The 25,094-nt window shown below is 38.8% G+C and overlaps 1 protein-coding gene across 4 annotated transcripts in view; it reads right to left on the bottom strand.

The window, feature by feature from the left end:
• LOC105196172 (serine/threonine-protein kinase 26) overlaps window positions 1–25,094 on the bottom strand; it is a 151,693-nt gene that overhangs the window by 47,865 nt on the left and 78,734 nt on the right. Inside the window, exons 1-2 of one of the 4 annotated variants that reach the window (XM_011161953.3) lie at window positions 16,673–19,223; window positions 1,410–2,020 (exon numbers count right to left, since the gene is read on the bottom strand). The exons of the other annotated variants lie outside the window; for them this stretch is intronic. Of the exons in view, the coding sequence (XP_011160255.1) occupies window positions 1,410–1,727 (318 nt within the window). The 5' untranslated portion in view covers window positions 1,728–2,020; window positions 16,673–19,223. Of the gene's footprint in view, window positions 1–1,409; window positions 2,021–16,672; window positions 19,224–25,094 lie in introns of those variants that run through there. 4 annotated transcript variants of the gene reach the window in all.

A 25,094-nucleotide genomic window follows, 5' to 3' on the forward strand; every position in this document is an offset into this window, starting at 1 on the left:
AAATCTCACTATTGGAGAATTGAAAAACTGTCTAGCTTTTACAACTACGATGCTAAAAATAATATTTAAAATATATGAAAAAATGTCATTATTACATACATTAAGTGAGTGAAACATATCACTTCTAAAACTTATTTCCAACAGGAAAACTAATATTGAAAATTTTGACTTATGTCACTTTTCATGTTTTGTGTAATAAAATGAGTATTTTCGTGCATACAATAAAATAAGAGTCTTTTTAGTTAGGAAATGTTATGACACAAACCCTTTTAAGGATGTTATAAAATAACAAGCAGCCTCTCCTAAAAAAAACATTTAATTTTATTGTTGAAATGCAGCATTCGTTAAAAAAAATAAATAAATAAATTCGTTACATTGAATTCCAGAATGCTGATTCATTATTGAATATATTTTTATCAAATATAATGTAAAGAAAACACAGACAATTGTTTACGGCGTTATTCAATGTGAATAACAGACCTAGTATTTAGAAAAAGAAAGCTTCATTAATATGGTTATTGAAGCAAATTGTGTATCTTCCCTAATTCTAAATACTCGAACGTCTCAATTTCGTCAAATTAACCTGTGGTGTTTTTCAAATGACTGAAATAAGTAAGGATGAATAAGTTAAAAATCAGATGCTAATACATCAAATTGACTTTCAAAATTTACTTATTAAACCGTATAGTGTCATCAAGACTGGATTCAACCGGATTATTCATACAGTAAAAGCACAATTGAAAATAGCGGGGGCGTAAATACGATGTACTTCCGAGCATTATTCCTCGATTCACTCACTCAGTAGCGTAAGCTCGTAAATGCAGATCGATATACTCGCTATCCTTTTTCCGCCCTTTCGAGCGCGATTTCAGAATTGTGTGGCGAGAAAGTATTCCCTGAATAACAGCGGCTTTCTGGGCCGGTTCCAACAGAGAAAACTCTCTACTCCTACAAACTTCGAGCTGACGTTCGTATATTACTACTACGTCTCGCTACCGGAATGTTCCCGATTTCGCGGCGTTCTTCCTCCTTTTATGCGTTCGATAAAGTACCACGTAACTACCAACCGGTAGCGGAGAGATAACGATCCGAAGCGGAATAGTTCCCATCGTTCCTCGCGCGGCGCTAAAATGCAGCTTATACAACGTAGTTCACACTCGTAAAAGGAAAAGAGAGAAAAAAACAGGTGACCTGTTTCAGACGTACATACGCCGTCTCTCTATATCTCTTATCTATCAACACTACCACACCCGCTCACTTCTGTTCATCGAACAATTTATTCATTGTGAATCATCATCCTTCTTTTTAAGAGAATTTTCCAGGCCATCGACAAACTTCGTTGCCCGCTCAAGAGTAGAAGGAAACCGAAGGACGTCTCCTTGGAAAGCCTTCGGGAATTTTGAACTCACCGAGGGAGCGGTACTCCTGTGGGTCACCGATCTGGGATGCGGCAGGGATGTGTTCTTAGCGTTGGCCGCACCTCCGTTGCAAGATCTCTGGCCGCCGTCCCGTCGGGAGGGCGGCGGGGGTGGCGGCAGCGACAGAGGTCTGCCGCCGCCGCCGCCGCTCCTGGTCGGATGCTGCGGCGCAGCCTGGAATTGGGTCCAGGACTGACGCGGCAGATATCCCGTCGTCACATAGCTGCCCGATATGAACTGCGCCGAGCCGTTCAGATGCGGCGGCGTCATTACCGCCGTTTGCTGCGCCGTTTGTCCGCCGTTTCGCATCTTTCGCACGCCGTTGGGCGATCCCCGTCCTTGATTCGCAGTGCGCCTCTTGCTGATGCCAGATGACACCGATGCCGATTGCTTGAGAAAGGATGCTACGTCAACGCGCTACACGTCCAATCGCGATGGTCCTTGACATAGCGCGCGTACCTCTCGTCATCGAAGTGCACGCACATTTGCCTTTCGTCACTGAATATTTTCAACTTTCTGAAGAGAGTCAATTCTCGGACGCTTTCGTGAAAAAAAATGTGTCTTTCGATGCTTTTCTTTATTAAAAATGTCACTTTATTTATCTGTAATTATAGAAAGATTTTTATAATTCAGGATTCAGAATGATACGAAAATTTATTTCTAATCCGGGAAAAATTAAAATTTTACGAAAGTACGCGCGCGTTTAGTGGATCAGCATTTGGAATGACATCTAAATTGCATGAATCCTTTTCCGAGAAGATATTGAAACGTTGGCGCATATCTATAGACGCGTGTACAATAATAAAATCGCTTATATTGTAATTGGGGGCTGCTCGCAGGCGAAACTGCAATTCCGTTAAGCGCTATCCTTTCTTTTTGCGTTTTCCATCGCTATTCTGTCGTCCTTCGTTATATAGCGTTAAGTTACCGGGGCAGAAACAAAGTGCCGGTAAGGGACGCGGCTGTATCAGCAAAAAGTTCCAAGGAGAATTCGACAAAAATGTAGCGGTGCAAAAAGGGCATCGAATGCGAGAGAGAGAGAGAGAGAGAGAGAGAGAGAGAGAGAGAGGAGGAGGAGGAGAAAATCGAGCAATCGTCCTCGTCGTTCTGCGGCTTTTTCCGCGAGTGAAGCTTCGGAGCACGGACCGCTCGAGAGAGCCTCTCCGTGAACGAAATCGATTTCACGGACGTTTTCGAGAGTTCGAGCAACACGGTCGATGTTAACGGAACAAGAAATGTACCGTCTTCCTCGATTTTTATTTCTGGCGGTGCAAGAATGTTTCGCTTGATTGTAAAAAAAAAAAATAAAAAATAAAAATAAAAACGCGGCAGCTGAAAAAAATTCAGCACAAAATCATGTCGTAAATTACAAAACTGCATCCAACTAACGTCAACATAACTCGGCCTGGATTATACGAAGCTCAGAGAGATGTCGGAATCGGATTAACCGGCGCAACGTTGCGAAAAAGTGTTACAAGTTCAGTGCCAAACGTGAAACGTTTGGCTTCGTAAAAATAGAAAACACCAAATCGCAATAATCTAGGTCAATCTGGAGAAGTGGGGAAGGAAGTTAAGGCTGACTAGATGCAGGCACGATCGGATTAAATTTCGACTTTGCGATGGCACGTGGCTGGAATATCGATTTTGGCGACGAAAGAGAATTCTCGGTCACAAGAATAAATTACGCCGGTTAGCTTTGACATCTTTATTTCTCGTAGAAAAGGCAAGCCAAAGAAAGCACAATAAAACGAACGAGTCCGTCGAAACCCCCTGGAAAGGAATGTTATACCCTGAATCTGTAGTCGTATCTTTAAATCTTGTATTTTCTTTCTTTGGCTCAAAAATCATTATTCATATTCATACTGGCGATCGCTTCGCAAGCCTACGTATCATGGAAAAAAAAGAAGAGAAAGAAGAGAGGAGAGAGAGACAAAGATTGTGTCAAAGATCAGCATCGACGAAGGGAGTTGGTAAGATTGCCGAAATCGCATCACTTTTGACATAAGAGTTTATAACTAAGAAATTATAAGGAATATTTTTAATTTTCTTACGTCACAATAAAGTGCAAAGTTTCTCCTTCATATTTATTTTCTCCCGAATTTTACGTATTATCATAAATTTTTAAATGACGATTTTTAAGAAGCCTTCAAATAGTGCGATTTAGGCAACTGGTCTCCTAAATCGTATCACAGGTTAATATTACTCTTCCTGGGATAAAACGACACTTTTTCTGTTAGATTCTTTCTTCTCAAGTAAAAATGCGTTAGGTAAGCATAATTTTATTAACATTAGAGAGAAATACGGTAAACTAAATATAGTTTCCGTCAATGACATCATTTCGATAACTTTTCAATAATAGTGCAATAACATTGCTACATTACGACAATATTGTTACAATGTATGCTCTATATGATTATTATATTTAATTATATATATAACCACGATAAGCAATAGTGCGATTTAGAAGACTAATGCCCATTTCTACCAATGTAGATCAATTTTGATGTTAGTTTAACGTACTCTTTATCTTTTTCCAATTCTTAGAACTAAAGAAAGATAAAGAGTAAGTTAAACTGAGATCAAAGTTAATCTGCGTTGGGGGAAATAGGCACAAGACATAGTGCGATTTAAAAGACTAAAGCATTGTGTAAAAACTTTATTTACTTAATTTACAAATAAGAACACAAAGTTATTTCGATCTTGTCAATCTCAATTTAATAATATCGTAATCATTACAAATTATCAAAATTTATATTATTTATTTTACCTTTTTTGCAATCAAGCTACGAAATGTGTTGAAAAATAGCAGCAAAGTTACGATTTTTCTCTAAATATTAATAACAAAATTTCCATTGTTCTTAACACGTTGAGTTCAATGAAGGATGATGATAATGTTGTGTAGTTTCCAAATAATTTCACAAAGAGTGTACAAGTACTGTGGTTGAATTTATACGCGAGGTGGTGTGATTTAGGAGCCAGTGCGATATCGGCAACCTAACTCTAAAACTCTAAATAAATCATTTTGGTCGATATGTCAATCGCTAGGAGAAAAAAACAGACGGCTATTGTGACTCGTTCCTCGCAATCACAATCATAGAAGCGCGATTCGACGCGGTCGAATAATTTTCAGGGTGGCGGCTTCCGCCGGAAAGTCCGCGCGCGGCATCACCCTAGAAGATCAGGTTCGCTGCACTATCGATACCCGTTGCCGCTTGTACGGCATTAAATCGCCGAGTTGGACGGTGATTAACTTTGCGGCCGGCGCAGATACTCTCGAACAAGCGGAAGCGGGAGCGACCACGGCATGGCCTTTCCGCTTTATAACCGCGGGAATGTCTAGAAATTCGCTCTGCGCCGTTCATTCACTCTTTTTCACGCTTTTTTAATCACGCTTATGACACGCGTAACACATATCTGCAGCAACCAGGAGTTTCACAACAAATCTTACATAAATGCATTTCGCGTTCGATGCATACACGCATGTCCATTTTATAATTAAATTTATAATTTAATGCTGCGATTGTTCGCGGCTGTCGAACTCCGGGAGTCTAAAAAGTTTAAGCTGATGCCACAAATATAACGATTAAAGGTTCACAAGAAAAGTTGCGAGATTTTCTTAAGCTTTGGAAAAAAAAAAGTTTTTAATTAAAAATTAAATAACGGATTTTATTTAAACAAATAAACTATATTCTTTAAACAAAAGACGTTTACGAGAAAACCATTAATGGTGTCAAAAATTATGTTAAATAGGTCGTTTTTTAACATTTGTTATCGTTAATTGGACAGTTGATAATGCAATATTCGATGCATACACGCTTTTCAATTTGCAATTAAAAATTTTTTCTAATCTTGAATTATTGTGCAGTTGTTTCTTTTTGAATTTAAAAAATTAAATTTTCGTGTCAACGTGACTTGTTTTAAAACGCACGGAGTTATTAAGCTGTACAAGCAACGATGTCAAACGGTAAAAAACGACCTATTCAACATCATTTTCGGCATCATAACAATAATTTTCTTATAAACTTTTTTCGTTTAAAATACTTTTTTTTTGTTTTTATACCAATTAAAATGCGCCCATTAATTTGCAAAAAAACTTTTCCAAAAAACGTCTCGCGATGTTTCTTTGTTAGAATATTCTTGATAAATTTTTTCTTTTAAAAAAAATTTTCACGTCTATTAACTATTTATCAACACAATAAAATTTTACGTGTATAAAGTTTTGGAATGTGCCCTGTTTCTAATCGAAGTGAACTGGAACTGAATTGTAATCTCGCGCGCAGCACGAATTTGTAGGTAGATGTCACTGTACACCCAGTGGGGAAATTTTCCAAACTGAGAAGTCGCTATCTTTCTACATACTTACAGTTCATGATTAACGTAACGACGAATAAGCTCTAGTCGTTACATTAATCATGAACTGCGAGTATGTAGAAAGGTAGCGACTGTTTAGTTTGGAAAATTTCCCCATAGACAGAATGAAACTCGCTGGGTGTACGACGCGCCGTTGACAAAAACCCCGCGCCGGTTTGAAACAAAACGCAAACGCTCTGCATTTTGGCAAAGAATGAATCGCTTGAAATACGATAGTGCATTGTTTCCACTTTGCTCATTTTCAACTAGACTCTCGTTTTCGGTCACCGTCGTGAAACCCGGCCATTGTCCTCGCTGCGCGGCCAGTGAAAACGTGGGAATATACATGCGCCATGTTACAAAGGAAGGATGCATTACGTCGCGCGGGGAAGCGGGCATAATTGGACCATTCGCGTCGCGCCATTATTTCTCCCAGATCAAACGCTGATGGATATTCCCTCCGGAATTATCGCACTTTTATACGCTGATGCTAAGATTCTTTTGTACTCGCAATTGCACGAGTAGATCACATAGGCGAGTCTGTAATAAAAACAGCCAACTCATGATGAATCAAACTGAGAAGTTTCGCGTACTAATTACGTTGACGTGATTAATTGTGTCGTATGTACAGGAAGTGTTCGGAATTTGTCAAATCATCCTTCGTCGATGAATCTCCGCGATAGAACCGTGCGCACTTTACTTTTCCCTCGCAGCGAATGAAAATGAATTGAAAATGGATAGAATGTCGAAATGAGTTCATTTCGACATTTTTGAATTTGTACTTCAGATTTATCGATTAAAAAAAATATTATGAATCCGTCCGAATTTAAAATGACGAATAGCGCATTTCGTACTTCAATCCATTTGCGTTCATTTGAATCCAAAATACTTTAAAACGCAAATTTGGATAAATTAAAATCAATTGAATTTTTAATTCATTTGAATTTATTTTCGTTTGCTGGGTTCCGAACCTTTACGGTATACATTTTTCGGAAGTGCCTCTTTCGACTACGTTGCAATTGACCACAGCCATTCACAACGCATTTTTCCTCTTGGGACAGCCAATTAGACATTTTTTTATTAAATTAGCCAGTTGGAGATATGGGCGATCGGGTGTCATTCCATTTTTCTACCAATTTTAACGAAATTTGATACTCGGAATTTTTGGGGTTGCCGAGTTCGATTCAAATCCAACTTTGGAAATTTTGAAAATTCAAGATGGCGGATCCAATATGGTGGCCAAATAAATGTCAAATTTCTTAGAATTTGATGAAAAATCCTAAAGCTTTGAATAAAGAAGGATCACTATGCCACAAAGAGTTAAGAAGAAGAAAAACCATAGATCGAAAACGTAAAGTGCGTATAGAAAAGGTAGATTACAGGTCTTAAACGCTCGGTGTAGCGATACTAACGCGTGCATTATATGCACGTCCAGAGGGTCAGTCACCGTTAGACGATAACCGAGCATCGGAGGCGCAACGATTTTTCGAAATGCACACGCACACACACGCACACACACACACACACACACACGCGCGCGCGCGCGCGCACACACACACACACACACACACACACACACACACACGTGTCTCGTCCGTCCTGTGTACGTCTCGCGCGATCATACACACACATACGTGCCTAGGTTGTCCGTTATTCCGGAATAATTGGGACTCTCGGCTACCTGCACGTGCGCGAACGACGACGAACAGCGCGACGCACTTTCCTAAGCGCGACGGCACGCCGCGCCGCGCCGAGAGGAGGCGAGTTGTCCCGCTTGGCATTCGTTACGCCGTCGTCGTTAATTGTTAATCGTGACGCGTAGGCGGATACGAAAGCGTGCTTTATTAGGACCGCCGTATGCCGTAGGATCAACTGCACCATCTTCTTATGGCGCGTATACGTCGCCGGTGCCGGAAAAGGGATCGCATCCGTGAAAAAAGACGCTATGCACTGGTGCATCGTCTCGCTGCACCAAATACTATGAGAAGATTGACGCAATGTAGACAGCGCGAAGTAGTTTTTGAAGTGTGTATAAAAGCGTGACGTCACTTTCTCTAATAAATTTCTTATTAACTTTATTATAATTAATATTTAATGATTCTAAATCGCTTCACATTAACAGAAGTGCAATACTATTTTTCTTCCTCTAATTCACGGCGGATTAAACGCAAAGTTGTTCAAGGAACTTCAAGCAAATTTTATAAGAATAAAATTTAAAGATTTTTTTTTTATATGTAATGATAGTTCAAAATTATCGAAATTTTCAAACTGCAGATTTTTCACAGGTTTATTCTTTCTTTTTTCCTGTTCAATAACAAAAAAAATTTTAATCGCGAATACACGAATATTTTCAAGGAATTTACTACAGAAAATCGAAATAAGATATGTGTCCAAATCAAGTACTAATTAGATGCTAAGTTGATGCCGCATTCCTGATTTTAATGCTCAAGTCGATTAGCAGGAATCCGCATTTAAAAGTGGGGAGGCTAGATTCATGACAAGTTAGCACATTTAATCCAAAATACGAATAGAAATAAAAAAAAATACAAGTACTCCACGAGATTTAGACAATAAGTATTAAGTGTCTTAAGGAGCAATAAACAGAATTAAATTATCTGTTATACATTAGAAGATATGAAATAGTGTGTACATACAGTGTACGAACAATAGTAAAATGTCCTCTGAAATAGAAAAAGTATCGGTTCCGGTGTCAAACTGCTTTACTTTGAACAAAAATTAGGAATGGAATAGTAAATTGGCACAAAAATTAACACTTAATTTCGGTATGTTTTATTCTAATTTTCTGTGATGAAATGCTAACTTAACAGAGGTACGTAAATGACCATATCTTGCTTCAATTTTAAGTAAATAACTTTTTGTACACAAATAAGTAAATCCAAATGAATTATTCAAGTTTTGGCGAATACTTAGTTTTTTATTTGGTTATTAAATTATTATTAAATTATATTATATTAAATTATTAGTTTTAGTAATATATATATAAAAAATTTGATCTAATTCTTATCAAATAAAAAATCGGAAGAAACACAAAATCAAATAATTTTTAAATAAATAATTAAAATGCTTAAATTTTACACAAACATTCAAACAATAATAATAGAGCGTATATAAAATTTCAGTCTGTTTGAAATTATTTTTAATACTTTGAGATGTCACACATACATTTTTAATTTAATAGTATCACATTTCAGAAACGGACGAAGCAGGAAATGCAGATTACAGTTAGACGAAGTACAAACACATAAGAGCGAGCGAGCGTATTCCAGTTTCGTGCGTTGAACGGAGCGAAAGTCAGTGACCGATATTTCTTTTGCGATTTAATACGCGGGCACACGCGCAAGTGTAATATTATCTCGCCCGTTTAGGACATTGCCGACTTTGCATGCGCGTTTTTCCACGCTGGAAATCTAGTTCGAGAGAGACGCGGAGAAAAGTCGGGCGTGGAAGTACCAGGAAATGTAACGAACTTTTAGCGCTCGCGGCATCGCGAGTAATGACGCTTTGCAACGCGAAAATAATAATTACAGTAATTACATTCGAGATGATATGCGTAAGAACGTAACACTCTTCAGCAGCTTCGAGGAATATACTTCTCCGCGAAGAGACGAAAGGATACGCTCCGCTGCATTTTATTGTCTATTACCGCAAAAAGAAAAAAAAAACACGATCGTTCTTCACGCTGATTTCGATGATTTATTCGTCGTTTTCTCGAGATCCTTCAATCTGTGACGAGATAATTGCAACTTTATCAAAGGGTATTTATCGCAACTGTGAAGTTTCAGCGAACCGAGGCTTTCCAAATTCTATCCGTATCACGCACGGCAATCTAAACAGAATGCAAGCGAACGAAATTGTTCGCTCGTCAAAGTTATTTCCGCGGCGTTCTCGCGGTCATAGGGAAAGCGGAGATTTTCCGTTTGCGACTCGCGAATAAGAGTTCCAGCTCCGCCGTGCGTACAACGGCAGGTGTTACTGAAAACCGACCGAGCGAGCACGAAGAAGAAACGTTAATTCTAATCATAGCTGTGTAGCACTCTTACGAGCCAGGCGCGACTGGATACCGTTATGCCAGGGTACCGATGTAAAAGTTACGCAAGTAGATATCGCCCGCGGTATCGAGAGCTTCTGCAGATCTGCTACTACCAGGGCCGGATACATAATCTCGAGGATCGATGAACGACAGGCCGGGAATCCCGGTACATTTAATTCGCGTGGGAGTAGTCGAGTAGCCGTCTGTAGTAGAGATGTCATGGCAAGATGTCCGCTTTTACCGCTGCTTTAGAAAGGTGGCTCGGCACGCGACCTGGCATTGCGTATAAATTAAGCGAATTCTTACATACTGAAATCTGGGTATCAAGAACGATGCAAAGGAATCACGCGACGGCGCCGTGAATTTAAAACAATAAAAATGCTGACACTTGTATTGTATATAATGGATAATGGATGAAATAATGTTAACACCTGGGAAATGTATCTTCAAAACAACAATTAGAATATTGTAATACTATTGCATTAATATTATCAAAATATGTTATGTTTTACGACTGTCAAATATAATGCTTAATTAAAAATATAAATGTTTTGTTAAAATTTTAGATTATCAAATTCTTTAATAAAGAAAATTGAATTAGGTACAAGCAAAATTGTTTCATGTGTGAGCAAAAATATAATTTCTTGCTTATGCACATGAATCAAAATTGTCAAAGAGAATATATTAATTTTAATTTGCTACTAATGTTTTATACTACTTTTTTCTATGCGTTAAAAGAATGGTAGTAGGGGAGACTGTTATGTGAATTTTAACCATTATTTAGTATATTTAAAATATTGCATTTTTATTTTTGTTCAATATTTTTGTTATACCTTAAAGTTGGTATCTAGAGACATTTTTAACATCTTCAGGACGATGGACTCGGTGTAATATTTTTATAAGACCCACTTTCTTGAGACGCTACTTGAATTATTATATTTCACACAATCTCAAATTTAATTCTAAGTGTATATCTATTTTCGACTATATCTGCTTGTTAACCTATTCAAATAACATAAATTATCTTTTGAAATTGTGCTACTTCTGAAAGCTGAACCTCGAAAAAAAGAATATAAAAAAGCTCCAGTACACTCAATAATGTACCAGAAAAATTAAAAATTGTAGAAAAAAAATAAAAGATAATAAAGAAAGAACATGAGAAAAAAAACCATGAAATAAAAAGAAATGCATTTGGCCAAAGATTTGTTTCTTGATTATTCACAAAAAGACAAATTTTAAATTTAAAAATTTTTATTTTAAATGTTAGATTGAAAAATATTAAAAGATTTGTTTTATATTTAATTTTGTACTTTATAAAATTGACTTTGTATTGCAGCGCATTCTTAAACAGTTGAATTTCTTCATTTATTTATCGCAATATTTGTTTAAAATTAACTTTATTATTAATAGTTATAGTTTGATTATGGTCGATTCTCAAATAGAATTAAAGTTGTTCTTTCATACAAATTTGCGTTTTATATATTTCCAAGTACAACTTTGTTTCCAGATACAATCACCTTTTGTATTTGAAAGCAGTTTACAAATGGAAATAAGAACGGAAATTGTTCAAAACGATTGAACCATTAATTTTAAAAAGCTAAACATCTTTAAAGTTATATAACTATTAATTATTTAGAAACAACAATTAAAATTAAAATTAAAATAATTTAAAAAATTCTACAAATCAAAATTCAAAAAATGTCCCTAGCTACAGTCTTCCCTACAATCCTCTGTTGATGACTTTCCAAGCGTTCTATAATTTTATTTCAACCAGGATAGAATCTGTGTTAAAAGTAAATAACAGGCCAACCTCTTATCAATAAAACAAGTAGTTCCCAGATAATCACGTTATTTTCCTTAGCCTCCAAGACCGAAGCATCAGATTGGAATAGATAAAAACACTCGCTTCGCGAGCACCTAAGTATAGTTTCGCTTACGGCAAGTTGTGGCTTCTCCGCAATCTAAATTGCAACCCTATCGCGGAATCGATATTCCGATACGCACCGGCGCGCCGGAAAAATTCGCGAGACGTCTAATTTATATAACACCTCGGCCGCGTATTCTTCGATCGCTTTTCTCTTTCCGGTCGGGGGCCAGTGAAAGTGAGCGAGCCAGCGCAGATAATCGACCGTCCCGTGCGACGGATACGCGATAACGCGATCGCCTCGACGAAACTCGTTTCTCCTCGTTCCCGATGAAAACGCCGTACCGCCGCCGTCGTCGTCGTCGTCGTCGCGGCCGTCCTTTTTCATGCGATTCCGCGGACGAAATCGCGAAATACAAGCGCGACACCTAAAGTAAATCTCTCCGTAACCGGATATGTAACGATGCAGATCCGAGATTGTTGAATTTTTGTAAGGATTCACGAGACAAAATAATCCAGTTATATATATATTTCAAATATAAGATATAAAACATTCTTAACAACATTATATTTACAAAAATAAGAAAAAAATTTGTTTAATTTAAAAGCACCTGAACGAACAATATCCAGGCAATCTAAAACGCTTGTCTTTAAATGTTCTAAATTTATGTAAATGTCATAAATATTTGTTCTCAACGTATCCATTGTTTATAAAATAAATATAAAAAAATATTAGTTTAACAAATGCATAACGTTGCTCGAAAAAACTTTAAGATTATATAACCTTACACATATTTTAAAGAAAAATAAAAAACAGATAAAAATAAAACTTTAATAAAAAACTATATTAAAAATACAAATAATAAATTTTCGTGGAAGTGTCCGGACGTATAATATAGTATAAAGACGTGTCACTGAGACATTTACTTTAATGTCTTTTTTCCTTTTTTTTAATTGCACGCGCGCAGGGTACAAGAAAGCAGCAAGTATACGCATTACGAAATTGTATTTTCAGTGAAATCCGCGTGTAGAAGTTAGATGTGACCGTTCAACGGCACACGAGTAAACTACGTAAAGTGGCACAACGAACGTGTAAAAATGAAATGGTACACGCGTAATACACGCAGGATGTGTATTAACGATGTGCGACGCGTACGCGGTGTCTCACGCAAATTAATCGCAATTAACAGGTGACAGGTGGCCGGTCGATTTTAAATGCGAGAAAGGCGTTACGCAAAAACAGCCGGAGTGGCAACGACCGGCGGGACATGCGACCGATCGCACGCGAGTCTTACCGCTTGACTTTTATTTTCCGGCGCCCTAACTCGTTTCGGCGGGACAGATTACGAGACAAGGCGGAAATTTACCTCGCCCGCGTCGCGTAATTAGGAAAAAATTTTTCGGTTGCGAGTTACACGTGATTTAATTAGTAAGGCGGATCGGTCGGGTGGAAACCTGTTTCTCTAATTCCCGAGGAGATAGCGAGCGCGAATCGATTAAGCGTTTCGTTGGCAAGGAACGCTCGCGAGTAGACGACAACACCGCGAGACAGTTTAATTTCTTGCAGAAATTTACGTACGAAAACAATCCCTTCGCAGTCCCGTATTCGCGGCATTTTCGCGAAGAACCATTATAATTATTTATTCGCGATGTGTCCGCAGGTTGAAAGCAATAACGGTTCGCGTCGAAGGGTTCAATGTTTCGACTACGTGTCGCGACGGAGATGCGATTGAGCAAAATGCGCCATTATCGGTAATTAAACGGAACAAAAGCGAGACGAGGACGCCGCTAAATGTTTTCCGGCTAATTGGCGGCAAGAAAACGCTTTTCCGTCGCAAGGCGAGCGTGCAGTTGAGTAATGGCTACTTTCACTCATTTCCACGGACCGACCCTCAAGATTCGCTTCCTTTGTGCGAGAACTCTCGCGAGCGAATTGCAACGCGCGACAGCTGCGACCGTAGTCGCGCTGTGTCCGCCACTACTATGCACTTCTCACGTTTTTACGACGCGACAAAGCGCGCCGCGCCGGCGAGTTCTCCTCTCATGGACAAGAATGCGCCAGCGGTAAAGCATTATAAAGAAAATGTGAAAATTTCGCGAAAAATGAGAAATTTAATAAAACGCGAGAAACTTTCATTTGAATAGAAACTCGGGGAGGAGGGAAAAAAAAAACCCTCAAACGGCATTTAGTAGAGGAACTCTTCTCTACATTTAAACATTTTCTACGTTTAAAACGGAGCGAGCAATTACTTGTAACGAATGGCGAATGAATTTTACAGAAGCACCGGAGGGGGGGGACATTAGGCGCAAAATACTACAGAATTCAGGTAACTTTCATGAAGATCGCCGGTAGTTCACTCCTAGGTATCCGCCGACATCTGCGGGCGGATTATCCCCGACAACGGAATCGCGGAGAGAACACCGTGCCCACCTCCCGAGAAGGGATAATTATTTCGAGCAGCCCTCTCTCTTTCTCCTTAGCCCTCGACACGGACGAGGCGAATCGGCCGTTTTATGCTCTACATAGCTCAGCCATCGCCGCAGAGAGAATTAACCTACCGTGCCCGAAAACACACTACCTTACTTAGCCGCACGAACGTCCTGGTTGACGGATAAATCGCACACGCGCGCTTCGAAAGATTTTTTTTTTTTTTTTTTCGTACGAGAACTAAAAATCGAGAATAAAAGAAAAACCGAGGACACACGCTACGCTCCCGGAATTGCCCTCGTCTCCTTTGGACTTCGTCATTTCTTTATTTTATTTATTAATTACTGTGCCGCACATTATTTCGCACATGTAGCAGAGCGGCAATTTGCCAGTCGCAAATCTCTCGCGCGAATGTCCGTATGGGCGGGAAACAAACGATCGTCGGCCTCGTAGGAGTCGCCATAAGATATATTAGCCGGAATGATAACGGAAAATAAATGTTCACGATGCATTCGAATAAATGTCCACTCGACCACACGGGACCGTGCCACGTTTAATCATACAAGACACAAATGAACCGTTTCCTTGGATTAATTATCATGCGACGTATGACGCGGCAACGTTCAGTTATTTCCGTGTAAAACTTGCTAGCTTCCTTTTACAAACATACTTTTTCAAAATCAACGGGAAATCTCGAAAGCGGCCTCTAGACACTCAATATTACTGCGCAATACTATTTATCATCTGGATGTTATAATAAGTTTGTTTTGTATTGTTTAAAGAATTATTATACAATATTGTTGTATAATATTATAGATCGTCTAGGTATTGCTTCACGTCAAATTTCGAAATTGCTTAAGTAATTCTTAGATGGTCAATAATATCGTAAAACTTTCCTCTAACAAGTTCAAAACAAATTCGATACAGATGATTAATAATAGTGCGTAATAATATTAATCGTCTATGGACCGCTTTAGAGGTATAATCTCTAAATAGGTAGAGGAAAGTCACCAATACTGGCACGACACTTTGTTTTCGGATGATATTTCTTGAAATAAAATTTTAAAAACATGAATACAAGCTAGAAAGTGTCTTCTATCAGATATAGTTTAGCGGTTTTATAATGCTCGCATTTTGTAATAATTAATACTTTCGCAACATAAAAAAAAAATATCCGAGAATTAAACAATTGGTACAGTAGACAAAATTCAGACACGTAACAAAAAAGTTAACTATAAAATAAATATTAAATCATAAAAAATATTTTTATGTATTAAACAATAAAGTTTATAAATGAAAAGACTAGAATTAATATGATTAATGCACATGTGAATCTGTTGCGTCTGACGATAGCGAAGAAAATGTGAAAAAATTCATAAAACATTTGTCAACATTGTAGTTTTCAAGATTCCGTAGTTATTGTCTGTTCTCACGGAGAGATGTACCGCTTTACATCGCAGAGCGCGTTTATGTTCCAAATTGCACAACGAGGAAAATATGAAAGAAAGAAATATAAACGGAACAAGAAGCTACAAACACGTAAAATGATCTAATATTGCAAATAATATGCTCACTATTATTTAAACTATGCAATTTACAAAAAAATATCGTGTTGATTTCATTCTCATTTTTCAAAAATTTATTTTTAGCAGATTTTATATAGAAAATAGAATTTATAAGCTATGGATTTTTCATTTTTTTAGTTATCTAAGTGAATCGTGTTTTTATAATTATTAACAGTGCAATATTTACTCTCCGAGAAGCAAGGGAAGTCACTTTAGGAAGTCTATCCCAGTATTGACTTACTCTTATTAAGATTTGCAAGGGGAATTTTTAAAAAATAGCAAATGGAATTTTTAATTCGTAAAAGCAAGAGTATTCAGTCGGGGAAATTATCATCACCGGTTTATTACGAATTAATAACTTCAGGCGCTCGATCAAAATGAATTCGAGCGTTACGCGAATGAATCAACGGCGCATCAGCAGACGGCAAATAAATTGACGCGAATCGTCCGCGGGTTATCGTTCGGCCGTAGGATAATCGAACGCAGAGTCGTACGAACAAATGTATGCACGTCCCGATAGCACATGCTATAGATTTGCGACAGAGACAGCGCATACGCATACGGCGTTCGCTCAAGCACACGCACACTCCCGTATCGCGCGCCGCCGTTGTGTGATACGCGTTTATCAACCGGATATTCATTCTCGTTTTTCAACGCTTCCTCTCCTATATTGCGTTTTCGCCCGATACCAGCCGGGCGCTCGCCGTTCCGGGATTCGATCGCGATCGAGAGCCGTCGCGTCCCGTCGGCGCACGACGAGAATGCATTTCCCCCGCATTTCGCGATTATTTCAGCACCGTTGAGTAACGAATTTATGTTGCGGCGGTTGACTATTGCGGTTGTCAACCGTTTAATAAATTCCTATCGATGCGCGTCGCGAGACGAAAATATTTTTCTCGTCTTTCAAGTTCCTGCTTTCCAGTTTGAAAGGGGCCATGCATTTCTCAACGCAACGATCCACTAAACGCGCTGCATAAGCAGTAATTGAACCATTACTTCTTTTAATCACAGTCTCGAGATAAATTTTGTAGTCCATTGGACTCGACGACCGATAAGGTTGCTCTGATCGAGCATCGATCTCCGCCGCTCCTCCTCCTCCTCGCGTATATCTAAGTCGCGCAAATATTTGACAAACAATCACAGGCAATTACCGATCGTATTGCCCTTCACGCCCGCACAATAATCGATCACTGATATCCGGAGGCCATTGACCGCGTCCTCCGGATACTTACGGCCGAATACTTTTCACCAGATCACTGACACGCGCGCGCGATCATCACATTTCTGCCGCCTCTCGGCCGTGTCTGGTCGCGGATGCGCCACGGACTCCGATCGGCCGGACTGACCGGGCCGGTTGTCAGTTATTGTCCGCGGTTGCCTTCGAACTGACACGCGGATCGCAGCCGCACGAAGAAAGGCGCGGGAGAGACTGGCTCGCCGTGGGACACCGTAGGCGATCGGAGTAGGGGCACCGCAGTGGGCATCGCGAGGAGAAAGAAAATACCTGGTGGACGTGGCGATGTAGTCCGTACAAACGTTCAGCGTGTTAGCGATATTCCTCGATATCTTAATTGCACGGACAACAAAATTATCTTGTTCTTTAATTAGATTTTAATAGTCGCGACGTCGAAAGCCGCAATTTGTACAGAGAACAGCAATTTGATGAAGAAGCTAAAACGTCAAGCGATGACACGTGTACTATTTGTGTCGTTTTATACGCGTTTCGTCCTACTTTCTATTTTGAAAACAATTGGTAGGCGACAAGACGGACTAAGGGAAGGAGAAAAACAATCCGATTACGGATAACAGATGGTTCAGAAGTGTAACGTTTTTTTAAATTGAAGATAATTAGCCATATGCTCTAAAACCGATATTAAAATAATATCGAATTCTTTATAATTAAAAAATTCTCGTCGGCATCGCAGTATTATTGAATTGCTGATCGATTTAATTTGCGATATTAATTACGTGCTTCGGCTTCAGTTTAGTAAAGAACAATCCGCGCGCAGTTTGAACTGTAAATTTGCAGAAAAATGTTATCAGACACAAAAAAACCTGCCTTAACGAAAAATGACATTCTTCTTCGCTTCTCTGCGTCATCTCGCTGGTTATTATTTAAAATAACAAACTTTCTTCATGTATTTTCAATATTTCATTCTCATTTCGGTTGTTACTTGTCGATATCAAAATGATATTCGTTATCACATGGCATACATTCTCGAAAGTTGATTATAAAAACTAATTTTTAATTTCTCAATTAACAATGGAATCCGCCGATTCGAACTGTGATTATATCGATTATATTGCCCGCGACCGCGAAGTATAATAAATATTAATTCGCCGACTTTCTCCCCGGCGCGGGCACGCATTATTTTTCATTGTTCCTCGCAATCGTAATACGCAGCTTGTTACCGGCATCATATCGCGGCTGTAATTATTACGTGTGATGTACATGGATCGCGGAAAGAAAGTGGCCGGTGAAATTACAACACGACGTGCGTATGCGCACGCTCCCTGGCGTATTTTAAACAGTAGCAAAGGCAATAATATCCGCGCGGCCATCGCGGAGATGCGTAAGGAAGAAGACTCGCGAAAATTTAAGCGCGCCGGAGAGACGTCGTCGCGGGGAGATCGCGAAATTTTACAGCACGCGCGGACGGAATTGATAGTAACGTGCTTTCGAATGCGACATTTATGGAGCACGTAATGATGCGAATCCATATACTTTCCTTTAACATACGCGGCCTATTCCTTCACTTTCTATACTTCGTCAACAGAACAAACGCGGTGGTGTAACGCCATTTAATAACCGGAGCAACGCGGAGCAGGCATTTCCCATTTAACGGTGTAATTACGGCAAATTTAACGTAATTGCGTCCTTTCGGCGGTAGTTCCTTATCAAAAGAAAATTTAATTGCCGACATTATAATACGTGAAACGTAGAGGACCAATAAACTGCAGTTATTATTAAACGCTTAACGCAGATCTTTTCCTTCGAGTTTTACGGAATCGTTAAAATTTAATTAAGGCTCGTTACGTAATGAGGTTGCAAAAACTATCTAAATTATAATAATCAGTTAATATTGTACGATTTCGTTTTATCATAATAAAGTATGGATTATCGTAAATTATTTTTGCGATAGGATCGCTATGCGGACTCTTTTCATTTGGTTAGTTAACTACTAGTCCAATTTTAAGAATGTGTTACACCTATTTTTAAAATAAAAAATTATGAAATTTAAAGGTGCGACACAAAATTTGCGTTTTTCTACTTGGATTAAAAGTTATTTTGATAAAAAGTAGAAATGTACTCTAATGCAAACGTATCAAGAATTAATGATAAAAATTGGAATTCTTTTATATATGAATACTTTATTTAGGATAATTTATGTAAAATATTATTGCAACGCTAAGATTACTTCTGGAAATAAATAAAATGTATTTATTTACAAAACAAAGCTCAAAATTACACTAACATTTTGCAGAAATCATTTTGTGTACTTAAAATATGTATACAAAAATCAGATTTTTGTTATTACTTTTACTTTTTAATTTTAGCATTATAACAAAAAATAATGACAAATAAAACAAATTAACTATAAACTATAAACACAACTTATATGTACATAATCTATTTAAAATTGAGTAAAACTAATAAATATTAAGGGATTGTAAGATCCTAGCGAATAAAAAAATAAGCTATTCTTCAATTCGCTAGAATCCGGATAACCCCTTAACACATTTATAAAATGGGTTAACGCATTCTTTATTTCAATCATCAGTTGTAGAAATAATAATTAACTGTTGGCTTTTACAAACTCGTACTTTAAACACCGACTGTTGCCTTAACCCGTGGGCTGCGGTTAAAGGGATTACTCTCAAGCCGCCAGAAGTGGAGCGAAATCAGCTACCGTGGATTAAAGAGCAGCGGGCTTCGTAAGTCACAACAGGAAGTCACGTCAATGGAGATGTCTGTCCCATTGTTCAGATATCATGCCTGAGTAACGTTCAGGGACAGCCAGCAGTCAGACACGGTTTATTTTGGTATCGCCCATCGATTCTCTAACAACAAACGCGAGCAATGCCTAATCGTTCCAGATTGCTTTTACGTACGCCGATAGTTTGCCAGGAGCTCTTATGATAGCCGCTGAATCGTTAATTCAAACGGGATCATCGATAATGCGCGTATTAAATTCCCCAGACCATAATGAAAATTAAGTCGTATATTAATTTAAACATTTTAAAAATGAATTTCTATATTAAGAGGAATTAAAATAGCAAAGTTCTGAAAAATTAAAGCTGCGATGTATATAATAAGCAACAGGTGTGCAACGAAGAGCAACCGATATGAACGAAAATATGATACTGCAATATTTAACAGCTGACTGCGACGTGAAAATTCCTGATTTATACCTGTGCATCGATATTTCATAATTAATTCGTTTGCGCTTTTAAAAAAACACACGTCACTTTAAATTATACTAACAAATATGTATCGCACGCCCACGTTCTTTTAATTGGGATTTATATGATAGCTGAATGTTTCGGAAATGATGAATAAATATGCGACGATGAACCAACACAACGATATGGTCAGCTACTATCGGTCCACTCGGGAAAATGCACAATGGAGCGAGATTTTCTCGTCTGAGGAATAGACTAACACCGGCGATCCTTTAGGATTCTAGGATTTATTGTCTCGATGTATTATTAATGGAAGATACTATCGTCCTGTCGGAGGAGCTTTTAGTGAGCTCACGGAAGATAAATATGGATGAAGATCCGTTTGTGATCGATCGGCTCGCTCTTTCGCGGTACGGCGAGTCGGAAATGTCTTGAAGTTTGCGACTCACGGCTAAAAACCGATGATTTGTGCCGGAGAGACGGGTTAACATCGGCAATCTTACACGGGAGACCCGGTACACTTCGTGAAATAAGAGCCGTCTCGGCGCTTCCATCTGCAATACGATTCGCGCTCCAGGTTCTTTTTCTCCAGGTGCGCGTTATCGATTCCAAAGCGTCGCGTTGTTGCCTGCGATGCGATCGCTAAGAAAAATAAACTAATAAAAATAATCGCTAATAAAAATATTGTACCTGGAATACGCGTGTGTATTCTAATAGATATTAAAAGCGTTGGTTAAAATGGAAATGGCTGCAACTCTGCAAACAAGTATTTAATTCTTCTTGGAGTCATTTTTTTTAAAGAGTTTTCTACTTTACTGATTTTTTAGCAAGATGTTAGGAAAAGAGATAAATATTTTTCAAAATTGCTTTTTATTAATCCTTGAGATATAGTGTGAAAAAGGTACCTTCTTGATACGATCGTGGCTCGATTTTAACCTATTTTTTAAAGTAAAAAGTATGAATGATTTGTTAATAATAGATCCATTTCTCTGCGTTGTTTATCAAGATTAAAATTTTTATTTCGTCTGATAAATAAATAAATGACACTTGTTTGAAAAAAATTTGATTTTGATTCTAATTTTTTTCAAGCCACGAAAAATATAAAAAATTAAATTATGAAGATAATTCTAGTTCCAACGATAGCCACGCAAGTGTTAATTATTATATTTTTTTATAAAACAAGAACAGGAAATCAATCTTCAAACAGTAATAAAGAATAAAAATTTATTTTTGAAAAATATTCATCATCCTTTCCAAAAAAATTCTTGAAAATCTAAAAAAAATTAGAGCAATAAAATAGAAAAAAGTTCCTTATATTCATTTCCACCAATTAACTTTGACCTCTCTTTAACATATTCTTTATCTTTTTCTTATCCTTAGATCTAGAAAAAGATGAAGAGTAGAGTAAATTGAAATTGAAGTTAATCTACACTGATGGAAATAAACATTAATCCAACAAATTAAAATGATTAAAGGATTAACAATAGAATTAAAAGTAAATAATGTACGGTGTGCGGTTAAAATTGTTGACTTCAATCTAAGTGTACGTACACTTCTATTAAAGTCAATAATTTCAACTGCACGCAGTACACTGTCCACATTTGTAATTTCTTGAAGAGGACTCGAAACGCGACGACGACATCTGCGCCAATAAATGTAATACGCGTGACTAGCGTTAAAAAGCAAATGCCTTTTGCGATCGTTTAATCAATAAAATTGAATACCTGCACAAATAATATCCGGTGCATAATTGGCCAATCTTATTGCTGATCCTTTAGTCATTTTACACAGAAAAAAAATTATAATATCAAATCAATAATTCACTGTTTCATATATAAGCGAGAATATAAAATCTTCTTGAAAAATTTATAATCTTAAACAGACATAATTTGCTTACATAACGAAAATTTTTTTCTACATGTAAGCAAATTATATCTGTTTAAAGTTGTAAATTCTTCCAAGAAGATTTTATATTCTCGCTTATATATGAAACAATGAATTGTTGATTTGATATCAAATTTTTTCCCGTGTAAGTTGTTAACCAGAGCCTTTGTTCGTACCAATGTTTTAATCCAACAATATGTAATTGTGATACATGTGAAATATCACCCAAAAATAAAACTTAGAGATCACGCAGTCGAACTATGTATATTAATCAAGAAATATAAAAAATCTTTATCCGATATTGTACAATCGGAGACGTGAAGGGGTATACGATCACGACATCGGTTGCAACATTCCTTAGACACGTATATTTGTCTTCGACACGTCTGGCAATCGGCTGTGACCCATTTCAGACCGATTTTGTACCGACAGATCCCGACAGAGGACTTCCACGAGGTGCTCGATCCGCTATTATCGAAAGAAACCTCGATATACGAGCCGTCTGACGATGACGTCGATTAATGTTCTTACACGTCAGTTAAGTCTTACGTATGTCCAGAGTAGAACGATATTTCGCCTGTCGCAATGATACACAATATTGGGTCAGAGCGGCAAATCGCGAGTGCGGCGAAAGATATAAATTCCGATCGCTTTAGACACGTAACGACTCGGAGATCAAAACGATGCTGTGTAATAATTGTCACGGATATCGTTGCGAGTAACTTGTCGCGCGACACGAACGCAACAGCGATTACGGAAACGAAAGAAAGAAAAACGGCGATAATTTTCAGAGAGCAGGTTCGAGCTGGAAGTTGTCGGAAAAGCGTGACTGTCCTTGCATAAACAGAAGCAATTAAAAAAAAAAGAAAGGAGTAGCTAAAAGCGCGACTCGCTTTTTGAATAACAATCTACAAAGCGCACGAGAAATACGATCGCGCGAGAATTATCGCGCGAGACTCGTGATATATTCTCGTTACAATAAAGTGCTGCAGCTGCAAGACCGAAATTTAAACGGGCGACCCGCCGTGGCGCGGTTTAAATTTCGGCCGACTTACACGGCAAAAAACGACTTTATTGCGCCGCATCGGGAATATGTATGTACAGAGGACCTCACTTTCGTGCACCTGGGCTCGCGGCGGCACTCGCGACCCGGGAATACTCGCGCCGTGCGGCTTTACCGGACTGAGTTATGGAGCGGAACGACATTTCGCGTAGTTAGGTAGACAGAAGGTTCGGTTATCGCGGATGCGATAGAGCCAAGCCAGGCGCGTCGCGTATGATTCACGCGTGTGTCATCCGAGGTATAAAATTTTCATGATATCGCCGATGCGCGCGATGAATCCTGATGAATCTCACGGGAGGGTCGAGCACAGATCCCTCCTTCGTCTCGTTTACGGATACTCGTGGCAAATCGAGCGCTGTCTTCGATAGCGGGGGTTATTCGGTGCTTTATGCGAGGTAAATCTTTCCGCCTTCACACAAATCGTCACTTCTGGCGTGATACTGCGGGACGACGGCGACGCGGCGGACGGCTCATTCGGCTGTTCGCGCTGTGCGCCGGGCGGTATGGCGGGTAGAGGCATCTCAGCGCCGTGCCGGAAGACAATCCGAGCGACAGCTGCGACACGAAGCGCGCGGCGCTGGCTGATGACGAGCTGCGCTCTCGTGCGTTCGCCGCGCGTTCATTTTGCAACAGGCTAGAGCTAAAATATCGTTGCGCAACGACGACCAACCGCGGCTGCACAATGGCGCGAGGTACTGTCGAGTGAAAGGCGACGAGATATATCGCGCGCAGCTAGCACGAACGGCCGACACGCGAACGATCTCGCGCAGCGACGCGCGGTATACGCGGCGCGAGGAGAGCACAGCGCGGAGAAAAAGAAAAGATTCCTCCGCATCTGGCGGAACGAAATACCGATTAAAGCGGAACACGCCGCGCCATCGCGAAATGACATAACCGGTCTCTTCTTCCTCTTCTTCTTCTTCTTCTTCTTCTTCTTCTCTCTCGCCATCGATGATCAATATTCGCCTTTTGCAAAACTAATTTTCTTACCGCTTCACCGTATCGGCAAATTGTCAAGCGTCCCGCGCATTATATTGTGGACCGCGTGCATCACACTTGCTTTACGGCCATCATTCGATCCGTTTCTTCCTTGGCGACACGAGATTCTTCACGACGCGACGATGGCTCGATTCGTCCGTTTCGCTAGCCGACCGTCTACGTGCCGGTCGTTGGCATTTTCCACGACAATTCGTCGTTACGTAAAGTCCAAACGCCTTCCTACCCGGCGCGCTCGCAACTATTGTCTTCGGCTGCGATGGTAATAAATCGTCTTTTGATTCCGCGCACGCACCATCTACTTTGCGCTCCTGCGCCATTATCTTATCTCTCGCATCTAGTTTACGAGTTATACAATACGCGGATTGGACAAGGTGTTGGCTACAAGCTACATACAAATCGAGATTACGCAAATATCATATTTGTCTATCTTTCGAGAGATCTGTGACAGGAGCACAGTTAACGAAAGAACGTATATAAATATGTAAAACTGATGATTGGATTGCAAATATAGAAAATAATTATTAAGTGTGTGCATAAGCTCTTACGATCAAGTTTGCGCGCGCAATAACTTGAAGAATTACGCTTCTTCTTTCGTGATGTGCGTGACTCATCCAGCATCTGCTTAGCGTGCGGGTAAATTTTGTGAGTTATTCGTTCATAGTCGTTGTTTTGTCTTCATCTTTAGATAAATCTCGCCGAGGCAAAGTTCATTTTCATTATTATATATATTTTTTTATATTAAAAAAGACAGCAGAAAAAACTATACATTTTTGTTGATAATATTAATCTGTAATGGCATATACAGGGTGTTCATTAATGATTGTCTCCACGTTTTACATAGGAGCACGCATTTGTTATTTCTAATATAATAATATGTTAGAAATACATATTCGTTAGAAATACATAAATCATGCTTCTATGATTAAAAGTGGGTACAACCATTAATGAACATCCTGTACGTATATTACAATATAATAAGGAAATTTTCTTTACGCTCTTGACCGTTTATTATGTATGTTACTATTTATGATGTAATTACGATTATGTTTTAATACTATTAAGATGTTT

Source organism: Solenopsis invicta, chromosome 9 (assembly GCF_016802725.1).
Source record: "Solenopsis invicta isolate M01_SB chromosome 9, UNIL_Sinv_3.0, whole genome shotgun sequence".
NCBI classification, from domain to species: domain Eukaryota; kingdom Metazoa; phylum Arthropoda; class Insecta; order Hymenoptera; family Formicidae; genus Solenopsis; species Solenopsis invicta.